This window comes from Sitodiplosis mosellana, unplaced genomic scaffold (assembly GCF_009176505.1).
Source record: "Sitodiplosis mosellana isolate CC-2019 unplaced genomic scaffold, AAFC_SMos_1.0 Smas_scaffold_5948, whole genome shotgun sequence".
Taxonomy (NCBI): domain Eukaryota; kingdom Metazoa; phylum Arthropoda; class Insecta; order Diptera; family Cecidomyiidae; genus Sitodiplosis; species Sitodiplosis mosellana.
This window is the reverse complement of record NW_022601190.1, coordinates 218,271-234,111: the sequence shown is the minus strand read 5'-3', so window position 1 is coordinate 234,111 and position 15,841 is coordinate 218,271. Positions and strand designations below refer to the sequence as shown.

Here is a 15,841-nt window from a genome sequence, read left to right as displayed (position 1 = left end):
CCACATCGCTTCGTATTTCCTCTTTGCTTTGTACTAAAATATAGGCCATTTACCTCGAAAGTGCTTCGTGCTGCACCATCAACAACGGGAAATTCAGTGGTGAATTTTAGTACAAACCAAAGAGAAAGAAGAATAGATGGAGAATGCCATGAAAATAATCGAAAAAACAGGAACAATGAAAATTTTCGAATAAAAATATCTTTAATAATGTTATTTTTTGTGTGTGTCTCTCTCTCAATCTGTTGCTTATTTGGAAAAAGTTTCGCTTTATTTCTCATTGATACAATTTGAGAATGTCAGAGGGCAAAAAACAATTAGGATTTCAGTAGAAACACTGAACATAGAATTTATGTTAAGGAGTCTTTTAAATTTCCCTACTAAACAAATGATATTTTTTGTTAAGCTTAAACTAAAAAAAATTTATGAAATGAATTGTCAAAATTCTTGCTTTTAGTTTTTCTTCGTTTTTTTTTTGGATATGATGAATTGATTTAAAATCAAGAGGAAATTTTCCATTTTCTCCGACTAATAAACATTTCTTTTGATTTGATTCAATGATTATACAATAATTAATAGAATAATTTCTTTGTAATAGCTTCCCATTTAAAATCCCAACTTATACTTAATTAGCTCTGTAATAAAATCTAAAGATTCAGTTTTCTTGTTATAATTTTTTTTCATTGCACGTTGAACAATTTTTAAGTTTTTGCCTACATTTTTCTGATTGAATTTTTCGTCGATTTACAAATAAAAAAAATTATTACATTATTACTTTTTAATCATTGGCCTACTCAAAATGAAAAACAGAACAATCTCATTGTTGTCATAATATTCTCCTTTTTCCCTCAATCTTAATTATATTTTTCAATTACAATTACAATTTTTTTTTTTCAATTTGATATATGATTAGAAATCTTGAATCTAATTAGAATGACCAATTTCCCCTTTTTTTTAAATAATAAAACTTACAACGATGGACAATCATATTATCCCGATATATATGCTTGCTGTGTGTGTGTGTGTGTGTGTCAAATGATATGATGATCATTTGTAAAAATGATAGAGCGTTGCAAATAGAAATTTAAATTGGTGTATTTTACATCACATACCATGTATTGATTAGGGGAATGGGTTAATTGAATCAAGGGGATTGGTATTTTTTTTTCTTTTTGATGAGGAGAGGAAAAGAGAGAGGAAAAAGATGAATAGATAGATTTTTATTTAAAAAAAAACAATTTACGACGAGAGTAGAAAAGAGTGGTCATCTATAGGGCCTCCAAATGGTCAATGGAGACATGGTGTTGAATGTTCCAAAATTTTGAATTAATTTATCGTTTGTTCAAAAAATACAACGCGCTGCGCAGCTTATGTTCAAAATGTGTGTGTTTGAAATTTCTGTATTTTTGTAATTATTCCATTAAAAATGGTTTTAATTTGTGGCCTTAAAACGATTGAAGCCACCCATTGAGCAAAAAATACATTAATTAGCTAAATGTGAAATCAAAAATGTGATTGAGCAAGTTTACTTTTGTTCAAAAGAATTGAAAACGAAATGAACCGTTTAACCTTTAACGACCAAGACTGAACGGCTGAAGGGAAAACATATTAAAATCATCAATGAGAAGAACCATTTTGATAAACGCTGCATCTTAATATTAAAAATTGACCAAATATTCTGCAAGAAGTTTTCGTAATGCGTATTGACACGTTGTGCTTTTTATATTATTGGAAGTACATAAGAATCGTTTTATTTGAAAAAAAATTGTCTTGCTGTTTAAATTGGACGAAGCCCCCCTTTTTTACACCACACTTATCTATGTTGTTGTTTTTTTTGCACGCGTGATCGAAAGGATATGGGACACAAATATGTTTCTAGCCATAGAACCATATGGACAGAGTGGATCTTATTTACAGGATCATAAATGATATATATTCGTAAAATACAACAAATTAAATTTAAAAATTGGGTTTCGATCAAAAGCCACTGTGTACATGTAAAAATATCAGAGCCTTGGCATCATATGTGAAAAAGCATTGCTTTTTTTATTGGTAAAATCATCGTTTTGTCGTGGTTCTTTTAGCTTTGATTTTGTCGCTTAACAGCGCATAGAATCGCTTCTGGGTATTGATGTTGTGTGTGTGTAGTGTTTTGGGCAGAAAATGTGTGAACTTTTTGCGGCATCGAATTTCGTTTCGGTTTGCATTGGTTCGCATTGGTTCACACATTGCTTTACTATGCGCATTTTGGCTGGTTAGCTCAAATAATTGTTTGTTTCGTTTAGCGTTAATCGCACTTGGCAAACTTTTCTTACATTTTTCTTGGTAAATGCTCTTTACTTGTGAGGAAAATACGTTTAATCGGTTTTCGTATTGAGTTTTTTGTTTTGATTTTGTGTATGTGTGTGAGTTTGTGTGTGCGTTTCATGTGTTTTCTTTGTCATCGCCGTTATTCACGCTATTTTTAGATTTCACTAAGCTTTTGTTATGTATGATTCAATTATCATCATTTTGATTGGAATCGGGAGTAAAAGAAAGATGTGTACATCCACCGCATCAAAGAAAATTCAGTCGAACTTACGGAGGAAACGAAAGATAAAGCCAGATTCGCAAATTGAATCGAAAATACTACGGTTATTATTATTTGATGATGAAATTACGTTCATTTGGTGAATATCGAGTTGTTGTGTGTTGTTTGCTTACGTGAAACATTTATCCTTAGATGATTCGTATAAATATTAAATGATTTGATTTTAGATCCAAAACCAAATTTAGATTATTGGTATTTATTTCTCAATCGTCAATTGAATATCGTTGAAAGTTGATCGAAACATGGACCAACATAAATGAGTGAATCGAGTGAATGAATTTTCCAATAGCTCAGTGGAGGCTAAGCACAAGGGGATAAAAGCGTGTAGAAGTGTGTGCATTTCGTTCGTTTTGCGATTGAAAAAGTTATTCAATTCGAATAATGAAGAAATTGTGCACCGTGCGCGATATTTCGATCGCGACGACACATTTCTTCGGACTTGGCATATAAAGATTACATAAGGATAAAGGTTAGACTGGATCATAATAATCTGGTGCCAGAAAACGGGTGAAATCGCGTGTAATAGATCTGGTAACAATTAGAATGTGAAGCGCTTAGGCGTGATAATTACGAACGGTTGTGTTTTCAAAGAGAATCGGCTCCGATTTTGATCATTAAAATTAACTCTGAACTTTTTGCAAAAGCTTTTTCATCTTCGATAGCTTCTCAAAGATCCAAGTTTTACTCCCATCCACAGTCGATTTTAATGATCAAAAATTGTGTGTGTTAAATGTGTTTGTGTATATATTGAAAAAGTTTATTCAGGTGTAAAAGTGTACACTGGGTTGTAGGAAAGTTCGAGAAAATCCACTGAACGGATGTTAAAACGTAAGAAGGATTAGAACACTCGGTTCAATGGATTTATAGCCACTAACTAAAAAGAAAACGGAAATTAAAAGTGTAACGGAAAATAAAGCGTAGTTTAAAGCCACTGTGGAATCGCCGAATCGAAGAAGAGATTAATTTTACGCGATAGAACTAGTTGAATAACAAAACAAAAGAGAAAATACAACGAAACAACAAATAATAAGCTGCTGGTGTGATTGAGCAAGATATTACGATCGATTCGGTTGAGGCAACGAAAACTTGGTTCGAAAGTAATAGGAAACAGCAGTTTTGAAATATCAATTTGATCGATTGCTATGATCATTTTCGAAAATTGAAACAAATCCATCTGACCGATTCAAATGCAAAACCAATTGATAAATAAGTAATTCGATGCAAGAAATGTGAACATTCACATTTCCGATGTCATTGTTTTAAATTTACTAATTGGATTTGTTTTCGAAATGAAAACGATTGAATATCGCAAATGAATCGAATCACTATAATCAAATTCGGACAGAGAATTTTCGTCTGGAATAACAAAAAATCGGTTCTCGTGGCATAATTTCCAACTATATTGTGGTAATTTTTTTTTAAAACGGATTGGTAATCAATCCAATCACAAAGATAAGAATCAGCATTAGAATTTCGTGCCGATACAATTGAAAAGAATTAAAAAGTGGCGAACTTTGATTGCACATATCCTCTTCACAGAAACACATATGGCCCTTGCCTGAACTTTCCATCATGCACACATGGTCAACCATGAATAAATTTATTTGCAATTGTGACGTACACATTCGTCGTACCACTTCATATGCTGTAAAAATAGACAAATAAATTAGAGGTTAAATATATGGTATGTGCAAGAGTGAGCGTTGAAGTCCCTCAAAAGGGACCAATATTTATTAGCGTGAAATTGCAATACCAGTGGACTTCAGAGCTGAAATGCAGAAACAAACAAAAAAAACACCAAATTGGATTACGTACGTGATTTGGAATGCCTAACCATTTTGACGCAGCACCCGTTGCAGGTCATCAGTGGCGGCTGATCTCTCGGAAGCGCTGTATAATTGAATGGATCCTTGCATCGTGCATCGGTCCAACTGTCACATTCGTAGCAGTAAATTGATCGGGCTGAACGTTGTTCGAAATAAAAAAAAATGATGTTCATAATTTCTCGTTTTAACAAATCCAACCGAAAAGAAAGATGTGAATCACAAACAATATAAAGGTTGGAAATTAACTGCAAAAAATCACAAGTTCTTCTTTTAGTTAATAAAACAAAAGATTGTGTATGTGTGTGTGTGAGCGAGAAGAAGATTGTTTAGCGTCGATAGCAGGTAAAACGTAAAGATGTCAACAAACACGATCGTTCGCATCGAAAGATGTATTCTCAGAACATTGCTTCCGAATAAACGAACGATCTATCGAATTTTGCCAGTTGACACCCTACAGCAGATACCAAAACACCTCATTTCTTTGGCAAACCAATTTTATTTGCGATTTGTTTTTTTTTCGGCAAAATTTATATATAGCATTATTTACAATGCCATCTGGCTTGAGATGACATCCTCTTTCTTTCAGTTTAGGCAAACTCAGTTGTGTGAAGCAAAGAACCTGATGAACAAAACTCAAAAGACAAAGTGTAAACGAAAAACCCAAAATTCAGAAACAGAAACCAAAATTGAAACGGATAACGAAATGGTCAATAAAACAACAAGAACAAAGAGAAAGACAAAGTTTTTTGTCACATCGATTATCTTACTTTGACATTCAGCATTGATTTGCGGAATCCAACAAACATAAATGCCAAACAGAACTGCAATGGTAGAGAAAAAGCAATAAAAAGCGATTTTTTTTCCATTAGTCAGATTAGTTAGTCAGTTGGGTCGTTGGGTCAGTTCACTCCCACATGAATGCGTTGTTACCGCGCGCGGGTTTTAAATTACAAATAGAGAACATACATCGGTTATTCCTAGATGAAAATATTTGTTTTTTTTTTGTTGTTGATAAGGACTGTGGTGTTTCCACTACACATTCAGTGGATTTTTGATTTGTGTGTGAGTTTGTGTGAGTGTGTGCTTTGAAAAACGGTCAGAGCACATGCATTCCCTGGATAGTGATTTAAAACGTAGATGCAAACCGAAAAAAAAACTCAACATCACATTCATAAAACGAAAATACACACGAATTAAATCGCACACGAAAAGCGGTAACGAACGAAGAAAAAACACAATTTCAAGCACAATTCACAAAAACAATCAGATATACACTTCGGACTTACATGGACGACATCGATACGAAAAGCAACAATGTGTGAAATACGTCAGTGATACTATTTTTTTTTTTTTTGTTTTGACATAATTTGTTTGCATGAAAAATTGGTTGGTAATTTTAGATTGGTGTCAAAAGCGCCAGTACGATTTTCGTGTACGACATGGATAAAGTACATAGACAAAATTAAAAAGAGAATCGTCGAAATGAAAACACTAAAGTAAATATACAGTACAATTGTGATCAATAAAAAAAAGAAGAAGAAATGTCCAGATGTGAACGGTGTTGGCATGCATTGAACCGGAAATTGTTGGTCATAAAATAGATATGGCTAATCATGGTAAAAATCTGTGCTATTCAGCGCTATCCTGAATGTGGTACTATATACATACAGTTAAGTGTCTTACCATCCACTGACCTGACAAATCAACGTCTCATCGCATAAAATAAAATCGTTTCTTTCTTTTTTTTTTGTTCACTGGACACATATGTATGGCATAAAAGGACAAGAATATTTGGCGACAAAAAAATGTGTTTACAATAACTTACACAAACCAATCAGCAGTCCATATGTTGTGGGCATTTTATGCGATTTCGGTATGGCCGTATAGACACACCGTGTATCGTCCTCGGCGAAATGATTTTGTTTTGTTTTTCTTTGACTTCTTCTTATTTTCAGCACCGTTCAGTTTCAGCACACGGTTTACGCTGTTAACAGTGTGCTACCGCTCGTGCGTGTATTTTGTGTGTGTGTGTGTGTGTGATTGCGTTTTCTTAATTTGATTCCGTTCCACTTCAATTTGCTCGTTGCAATTTCAGTTTTTGATCGAACTCTTCGGGAGTTCCATTTTGTTATTGTGTGTTACAATTTCGGCCTAAACGATGAACAAACAAAAGATGGAAGAAGAAGAAATTTATTTCAGGCATGTTGACATGATGACGCGATCGATGTGCTTTTCTTTGTTTTTCATAAAAAGAACACAACTGGGCCACAAAATCAATACAATGAATAACAAATACGGCACATGAGAGCAACACAAAAAAATTGTAGCAGTAGCACGCAATCAACTATCAAAATCATCACTTTTCTTTATATCCAAATGTGCCCATTTATAATCACTTAAAGCTGTCACTCTCTTAAGCTCGCTAGCCATTGATTTTGCACCGAGAATCATATTTCACATTCATCAAAATTCATATTTATGATTATGAAACTAAAAAAGCGTTAGACAAACACAAATTGAAACAATGAATAAGGACATGGAAATTTGGCCTGAAACAAATGTCGACTTGACGTTGAATTTTTTTTTTTTTATTTTACAAAAGGAAAACATGAGAGAGAAAATGAAATGTGAGCAATTCCTTTGGGGGTAAAAATTCAAGCACTCAATAGTAATAGAACTGGTTTTATTTTTTATTGGCCCAATTCACACGCATGGTATCCAAACCGAATCGAAATCATTCATCATCACACATCGGCAGCCAATTCGACTATATTTCTATATACAAACAACAACAAGCAATTAACACACAGAATTTTAATTGAAATCAAAAATCGAATACTTCATTTATGTTTCACATTGATTCATTTGGTTCTCTTGTTTTGTTTTTTTCGCACACTTGATGCCCAACCACTTGATATGATTTTTCTTTTCTTTGCTCGTTTTTATTTTCCTGCTTTACGTATATTATCAAAATAATTGTGAACTTTCGACGTGAAATGTGGTGGATGAATTGAAGAAAACGCTTTGCGCTGTGTGTGTGGAAAATAAAAAGGGGGAAAAAACCAAAAAAAAAAACTGTCCAACTTTCTACTTGAATCGTAGGTACATTTGATAGAATTTTTTTTCCTCTACGTTTTCGTGGAAAAAATTAAATAAATTTCACAGCTGAAATTATCTTTTCCCGATGATTCTAATGATGTGAAAACGCAATGCGACACACTCTCGCATGTATCGCTTAGGTTATTTTGCAAACAAACGACGGCCTCTGCTTGCACTGACTGACCCTATGTGTGGAAAAACCTGTGTGTGCCGTGCCAGTCACTTGGTTTTTTCTCTTCCTCTTTTCACTGTGTGTACACACTGTGAAATATGAAGTATTGAGTAAGTGAGTGAGTTCGTATGTCGCGCGCGCTTCGTGTTCGCATGGAAAAGTCAACCAATCCAAGTGATGTTTGCGAAAGAAAAAACGCTAAACGAAAATAGCTGCAAAACAGCGCAAAATGAACTTTTTATACGTGAATGTATAGAAAATGCGTTGCTGCTGCTGCTGTTGCTACTATTGCTCTTTCACACTCTTGCTCTCTCTCCGTCAACCGTATTTATCGACGTTATGACTTGCGGCTGTGCGCGTCCTCATTTGTGCTTATGTTCGAACATTTTTCGAATGGGAAAACAGAAAGATGGAAAAATGAATTGGAAATGAACCGAAAAATGACGACGACCATGATGATGTTGAAAAAAGCTGATGCATGGAAATTAGATGCATGAAACTCGGAATTAATTGGATGTTTTGATGCGAGGAAAAAAAAAGCTTCTTTTCTTGTTCTATGAATAATTTTTCTTCTTCTTCATTTTCAATGGGCTGAATATTCGGTGTGTGAATTGCTGCGGCAAAGCTACACACGACTTTTCACCATTTTGGATCACTGTAGACGTAAGCGGAAGGAACGCGAATGAACGAAAGAGAGAATGAGAAACGAATGAGGCAGCGTGAGAACGGGAGAGAGAGAAGAAAAACCACTTCGTATGAGTAACAGTCTGAGCACGTGTATGTACTACTATTGTGAGTGTGTACGCGTGCGATGTGTTGACATTTGGTTCTGTTTTTGTTTTCTGTCAATTCGTCGCTGGCGAATAAACAGTGCACGATTTCTCGTTCTCTCTGAAACAACGTCACAACTTCTTTTTTTTCTTCTTCTTTATTTCATATACATATTTGTTTTCAATTTTCCGTTGTTACGTTTTTTTCTTCCTTTTGTTGCATTCGTTTGATTGGACAGTGTATGTTTGTTTTTTTCCTGTGTCATAAAACAATGGATGGCATGAAATCCGAAATTCATTTGTCTCCGGAAATTCTACAAGAATGCTTAGGTGATGCGAGTTGTTTCGGTGCGATCAAGCATGAGCGTGATATAACATTGACGTTAAATAGCATTGAATTTAAAAATGCCAAATATATCGGTAGGTTTGCTTAGTGCTGCTCCGTTTTTTGTTTACATGCAACGAATAATGTGTCTGTGATACACATGATCTAAATGTCTGTTTGCCATTTAAATGGAACATTTTCAGCTGATCAAACACCGACACCTACCACACGATTGATCCGGAATTGTGAGGAATTTGGCCTATTCGATGACCTGAAGCACGTGAATCCGTTTGAAGAGACATTTCGACAGGCGATCGATTGTAAAACGAAACGGCCCAGCGTTCTATTGACCACACAAAATTCCCTGGAAGTTATTAAGAGCAACGATGAGGATACCCTACATACACCGCACATTATTCCATACAATACGATTGGCGATAACAAAGACGATTCAACGAAAATTGACGCAAAAAGTCTGATCGATACAGCAAAACAACCAAGTTTAGATAAGAGGACAATCGTGAACGTTACAGATGAATCAACCGCGCCCAATCCAATTGTTGTATCAAATGTCAGTGATAAAAAAGATATTAAGACGATTGTTGTTTGTGAAAAGGGTCCAACACCGCCAAAAACTATCAAGATCGCCGATAATACAAAAGCCACAACTGATGAGGTCACACCGAAAACATTTCGCAAAATTTGCCCAAAACCAATCGTACCGATCGTTTCGAATCCAATAAAGGAAAAAATTCGTGAGTCACTATTGAAACTTAGAACATCACTGCCCATTGACGATAACGAGCCCGATGCAAAAGTCCCCATCGCAAATTTTTATATTCCAACTTCAAACGAATCGCACACCCGAAATAACCCTAAGGTTGAGATAAGGCTACCGGTGGTCAAACGAAATATCGCCACGTTTCATGATAATACCGCAATCGAACGTAATCGTGAGGCGGCCAAACGATATCGAAATAAACAAAAAATATTTCATGATGCGCTACAGCAGCGAAACAAACAGCTGGAAGCCGAAAATGCCATGCTCAAAAAACAGTTACAATTATTCAAAAAAGCTCATGAACATTGCTCCGTGAGTCTGTATGAGATTTAATTAGATTTTTACAACAAAAAAACAGTATTTTATTACATATTGTTGAATTTAAAATAAGACGAGAAATTTTTTGATAACAAATTACAGAGAAAAATACTCAAAATATAAGACATTCACAGATCTCCTAACTCGCAAAGTACCTTAATTTTATTTTATTTTCACTCGACATTCGCGTGAAAATGATTTATAGCTATTATCTATCTATTTTTGTAATCAATAAATTTCTGTTTCGATAATTATTACATGAAACGTATTTTGATTCATATCAGGCCTTCCATCAGATGAATAATTTATTTATCACGATCAGTTGCTTAGTAAGTTCAGGTGTAGAGATTAGATCTTCCGTACGATGCCAGCAATGTGACGTGGAGCAGTTGTGGCAGCTTTGCTTCGCTGCTGTGCTTCCGCACTGATCGATTTTAGTGATTTTATCACTTTTTTCGGTTCCGTCAAAAACCACACCCAAAGCACTTGTTTGTGTCGCCAATACTTGTCATTCGACTGGAAAGAGTAGAGACAAAAAAAATAAGTTTTACTGGGCCAAATTCAAATCATCGATAATAACATTAGATACAAACCCATTTTTTTATGTAATGGCTGCATTCATCCCGTTTCTTCTCAGTTATTTCATTAATCGCCTGAAGTTCACGTTCCAAGAATGATTTCTTCATGCGATACCAAGTACTGTATTGCTGCGGTTTGGCGATTGGGCCATCGTAGAGGAATTTACGAATTAATTCCACAATTCTGATACTGTAAATAAATACACAATTAATGTTATTCGATTGTTTTTTTTTTTATGAAATTAAAAATCTTACGCCTTTTTGAAAAAGTCATTGTTGCGCCAAAGCGTTGTGATGTTGTTTTCCGTGTTTTGGATCAGTTTTGTGATGCTCGATTTAAATTCGTCGACGGTTATAATGCATTTGATGGCTTGTTCTACGGTTGATGCATCATACACATTTGGATTCACCTCCAAGAGTTCCATGAAACCATTGCAGACCGTCTGAACCGATGTGGTATCGCTCAATTTTCCAATCATATTCATGAGTTCCTTTTCAAAGAGAGACATACATTTCACTTTGAAATTCGAGAGAAAAAAGTACACAAATCAAGCACAAATTATCTTACAATCCGACGGTTGCACGACAACGATTCCAAGCGATATGCGTCCAATTTTGAATCGTAATTATTTCGATTTTTCATTCGTTCCATGTCCAATTGCATCAATACCCAGAATAGTTCCGACAATGCCATGGTTTCCGAGATAATATCAGCAAAACGGGTTATAAATTCCATACGCTGTTTGGCACGACCCATTCGCTTTTGATTGCTATCAAATACAAGCGCTTCAACATCGAGCTGCGCTAATTCGGCCGCTTGCTCTTGCAATTTATGCACCAAATGCTGTTTTTGTGATTCGTTCAGCTCAATATCACGCTCCATTTCCGACATTTCACGCCTAGAACCATTGAATATTTTAGAATTGAAATGTTTCATGTTTGTTCGAATTTTAAAGTAACAAACCTCATGCCACCGACGGTCGATGGTGACCAATTTTGCGCTTTGAGTTGGTTTGTTAATGCGGTTTTTGCGTTGAAATTCATCTCGGCTAAATACAATTTATTATAAGCGTTGAGCAATCTGAAATGTTACCAATTTTTTATTGTTACATAGTTAGAAAATTTATTGGATTTTTGGTTTTGCTTGTAAATGATGATACGAGATGTGATATCATATTAATATTGTAAAATATGAAATGAAAATATTGTAAATCGACATACCGATCAGCCAACACACTCAATTCGGTCAAAACACGAGCCTTATCATCGATGTCCTTGTCATCTGATATTTCTTCTTCGGCACTCTGAAAAAATTAGCAATTTTCATTTATTGATTCTTATTGAGATTTCTTGGCTAAATTCAAATTGAAAAGGGCGGAGAGGGGGGCACCATACCTGAACTTTGAAATTCTTCTGCATGAAATGCTTGGAACTCGTATTGAACTGTTCCAATTGACGAAAATAATCATTCAACGGCATTTGATGCATGAATAATGGATTCTGAGCCTATGAGTAATACAACATTGATTCAATTATTTGGTTATTTTTTTGTGATTAATGATTGAAAATATTTGTAGCCGAAAAATTGAATGATTTAAAATTCTCTCCAAATTGAACGTTGGATTGAATTTCAAAATAAAAAGGAAATTTATCGATTCAATTCAATAATTTCATACTCATTTGAATAATATTCAATGAATATATTAAAATAAATTCTGTATTTGTCAAATACTATTTGATGTTCAAATGATTTTCACATTTATCTCAAATACGGTATTTGAATTGAATGCCAATGATTACGTTTCCAATTGAAAATTTTAATTAAGATTGTACCTTAATCATATTAGCTGTCGTTCTATTAACGAGCTGTCGTTCAGTTATAGCCGTTACATACGGTGAACAATATGAAAAAGTTCATCATTATCGAATCAATGCATATCAATATTTTACCGATTTTCTTTGGTTTTCCTCTCATGTGACTCAGTATAAAAATGAATTATTTAACATCCATACCGGTTTCAAATAGAGCTGTCCCAGTTCGCTGATCTTGCGTTCGTTTGACAATTTAACTTCTTGTAATTCTTCCATTTGTTTTAGACATTCGTCCGCTAAAATTGGCTCTTCCGATATGATTCTTGTCGTTCGTCCCTTCAATACGGTTATCTCTTCGATGGTATCCAAGGTTGCAGACCTAAGCGAATACCAAATACAGTTTTCTCTCTCAACTATTCTCAATGCTGAGACGAACATAGAATTCGGTAAAAAAAAGTTCTTACTTTGCTTTAGCAATGAGATCATCATAAAATTCTTCTTCCTGTGTGGCAATTTCAATGCGTTTTTCCACTTCGACAATATCATCTTCGTTAACTGACCAGATGCCATTATATTCTTTGGCAATTTTATCCATTCGCTTGGCAAGTGTGGTTGTTTTTACATTTTCATCTTGTTTCAATCGAGCCAATCTGAGGAAAATTCCATTGAAATTTGTTTTGATTATGTTGACCAATAGACAAATTGAAAAAGAAATGTTGATCAATACATAAATTAAAAAAGAATTGAAAAATCTATGCCATTCTTCCATCAATAAAAACAAATTAGAAGCAAAATCTCAATTTCGCGATCAGTTGCCGTCACTTACTCAACCAATTCTTCATCTGTCAAAATGTTGGTGTCGCTGATATTTTCTTTGAAAAATCCAACAAAATCTTTCCAATCCTCGTCCACCAAAACCCATTCCGGGATGCCACATTTGCGCAAAAATGCCAGATTCTGCGGGGAAAAAACGGATTTTTTCTCAAAGATTTCGATCATAAAGATGATTTTTCATGAAATACAAACCGTTGCTGGGTCAACCATGGTCATAGACTATTTCAATTAAATGCCGAAAATTATATTATCTCTAGAAAAAAAATTCCGGCACAAAATACTCAAAATTCACAATTAATTTTTCAGAAAAATTAGACAATCAGCCAATTACTAGGTCTCACTGATACGGAACACAAACAAAAACAACACAATTTTCTTGGTCTGACTCGAGTCCGTTTAACAGAAATTTTGAATGCGGTACACACAGCAAAAACATGAGAAACAAGAGCGTATTTGACGTTTGTCCAAATGCATGAAAAATGGCGGTCTGATTACATACGCACACATATATGTATTGCAGACAGCTATGGCACACCAATACATTGGCATTTCAGTGAATTGTCAAACGCGCTGTATTCGACCATAAAGACAAATTAATTTGCAACAAAATAAATTAGTTGTACTTTTGTATCGCTGCAACAATGACTGAACTCAAAGGTAATTTTCATTTCTATATTAATTCCATTGGGCTGTTTCGAGTGAGAATCAGCAGCCAAAATGTAAAACCCAATCAAAAATGACTGATTTCCTTTTGTCCTGTTATCAACACGCAAACATTGGATCTGATTGCATAGCGTAAGCCTTCCTTTCTTCTTTTCTTCATTCAATTTTATTCAATTTCCCATTTAGAAACAAAAATTGTCTTGTGTAATTTGAAATTGCGCGTTAAATTAAAATGTTAAAATGTAATTGTTTACTATAGATTGGTTAACCTAGCATTGGCGGGCAGTATTGGCATGACGCTGGTGATTCTGGCCTGTGCTCTACCACAGTACAAGTAAGTTTATCGTCAGTTGATATTGTGTGCAAGGAATCAATTTTAAGTTGATTGTTTTCGTTTTATATCGATTTTAGCTTGTGGTGGCCAAGTTTCGTCATATTATTCTACGTATTTTCGGTGATTCCCACGCTAATCATGAAGCGCTCAATGCAAAGTGCCCTCTTTGGACCATCATACGTTGATCTATCCATATTTTTGACCATGGGCTTTATTGTCAGCTCGTTTGGATTACCCATCGTTCTGGAACGTTGTGGCATTGTAAGTACTTTTGGCTTCCGGACATAATTTCCGGACATTTTGGCTCTCAGACAACACATTACTGTTTTATTGATTGAAAAAATCCTTAAATGAACGCAAAAAACCCATTCGATTTTTTTCTAGATCAAATTGGGCGCATCGATCTTGACTATTTGCGGTAACATAGTTGTCTACCTGACGATCTTCGGCTACTTTTTGTTCCTGGATCCAGACGAAACCACTTACGGCGGAATGGCTTAAGCGTGTTTGATTGGATTATGATGTTGGTCAACGTTACATGACAAACACACGATTATTATATACCAAATAAATACATCTAGTCAATGAAGTCTGCGAATTTTTTTTTCATTCATTGTCAACGATTTGCCAATCAAATGAATATTCACGTGATGTATGGATAAACAATTTTTTGTGTCGTAATTTTACCCTTTTTCCATATTATTAATTAATTTCCAAAATAAAATGATAACAATTTAATTCGAATGATTTTTTTTTTGAAGATATTGTCGGGGTTGTCTGTTATCGTATCTCTTTTGTAAGGAAAAATTTGAATGTGTATGTGATTCTATTGTTATTTTTATCGCATAGGACGACCTCTCTTCCGTTTGAATATACAATCATATTGCTGTTGAATGGCAATAAATGATAGCAACCGAATTTTCGACTACAAATTGCCATTGATTCGGCGACCAAAACTAATCTTCTATATCCTAGTAGTTTTGTCACGGGGATTTATTTTTTTTAATTTGATTTGATACTATCAAAAATGAAAAAGCTTTTCTATGTGGAAATATCATAGTAGACAAGTAGTGCACCAAATACAAAATTGAACCGTTTTCGATATCAATTCAAGAGCAAAACTCAAATCAATCAGTTAAAATAAGAGGAAGGAAAAAAAATACAATGGCTGGAGCTCAAATTATTGTCACGAGAGAAGAATTGGCGTTGAATCGACACAGATTACCAATGCTCGAAGAACTAAAAGAGGTACAAGGACAGTTCTTAAAAATGGCTAGTGTAACAAAAAGAGAATTAGAACATATGGTCAACCGATGGAATAATGCTCAACAACGGGATCCTATTCATAGACCACGGGACATTGGTGTTTTTGCAACAGAAACAATTGATTTCTTGGAAGAGTGCATAAGAAACTCATCGGATCTAAACGATGATACCCGTGCAAACATTGAAGATTGCAAAGATGAAATACGAATAGCATCAGAGAGACTTCGGCGTTTGGACGATTCGGCGGCTTCTACCGATACAAGTTCTTCATCCTAATACGGATGATACGACGGATTTTTTGGAAGACGAATAAACATTTTTTGGCGGATTTTCCAAAAAAATATTATTTCTTAGAGAACTACGTCGTTTTTTTTTTCATTGATTCCTATTTGCAACATATTTATTCTTGGGAAGTAATATTTGAGTTATAACTACTAAATAAAAACATTATGACTGCCGTTGTCGTTCAAATCTTT

At 34.6% G+C, this 15,841-nt stretch overlaps 4 protein-coding genes across 10 annotated transcripts; 2 read left to right on the top strand and 2 right to left on the bottom strand.

Moving 5' to 3' along the window:
• Window positions 1-178: 178 nt before the first annotated feature.
• LOC129573105 (protein quiver) lies at window positions 179-9,576 on the bottom strand. 7 transcript variants are annotated; one of them, XM_055453331.1, is made up of 5 exons: window positions 9,502-9,576; window positions 6,239-6,564; window positions 5,181-5,234; window positions 4,403-4,549; window positions 179-4,232 (listed from the first exon to the last, which is right to left on the bottom strand). In XM_055453331.1, exons 2-5 carry the CDS (start codon window positions 6,270-6,272, stop codon window positions 4,006-4,008), a joined length of 462 nt encoding a protein of 153 aa, XP_055309306.1. In that variant the 5' UTR covers window positions 6,273-6,564; window positions 9,502-9,576; the 3' UTR covers window positions 179-4,005. The 7 variants fall into 7 exon arrangements, with proteins under 7 accessions (XP_055309306.1, XP_055309305.1, XP_055309308.1 ...); XM_055453330.1 differs by lacking the exon at window positions 9,502-9,576 and adding an exon at window positions 7,520-7,776; XM_055453333.1 differs by lacking the exons at window positions 5,181-5,234; window positions 9,502-9,576 and adding exons at window positions 5,700-5,750; window positions 7,253-7,392.
• LOC129573103 (cyclic AMP-dependent transcription factor ATF-2) lies at window positions 7,960-10,135 on the top strand. Its single transcript, XM_055453326.1, has 2 exons — window positions 7,960-8,874; window positions 8,983-10,135. The coding sequence occupies exons 1-2, from the start codon at window positions 8,697-8,699 to the stop codon at window positions 9,891-9,893; spliced, it is 1,089 nt and encodes a 362-aa protein (XP_055309301.1). The 5' UTR covers window positions 7,960-8,696; the 3' UTR covers window positions 9,894-10,135.
• LOC129573102 (augmin complex subunit dgt3) lies at window positions 9,843-13,586 on the bottom strand. The gene is made up of 11 exons (XM_055453325.1): window positions 13,295-13,586; window positions 13,095-13,225; window positions 12,733-12,918; window positions 12,470-12,647; window positions 11,852-11,962; window positions 11,678-11,760; window positions 11,421-11,537; window positions 11,025-11,355; window positions 10,712-10,947; window positions 10,472-10,646; window positions 9,843-10,394 (listed from the first exon to the last, which is right to left on the bottom strand). The coding sequence occupies exons 1-11, from the start codon at window positions 13,316-13,318 to the stop codon at window positions 10,227-10,229; spliced, it is 1,740 nt and encodes a 579-aa protein (XP_055309300.1). The 5' UTR covers window positions 13,319-13,586; the 3' UTR covers window positions 9,843-10,226.
• A 171-nt stretch (window positions 13,587-13,757) lies between these two features.
• LOC129573107 (leptin receptor gene-related protein-like) lies at window positions 13,758-14,838 on the top strand. The gene is made up of 4 exons (XM_055453336.1): window positions 13,758-13,897; window positions 14,025-14,099; window positions 14,177-14,360; window positions 14,484-14,838. Exons 1-4 carry the CDS (start codon window positions 13,839-13,841, stop codon window positions 14,598-14,600), a joined length of 435 nt encoding a protein of 144 aa, XP_055309311.1. The 5' UTR covers window positions 13,758-13,838; the 3' UTR covers window positions 14,601-14,838.
• The last annotated feature ends 1,003 nt before the right edge of the window (window positions 14,839-15,841 follow it).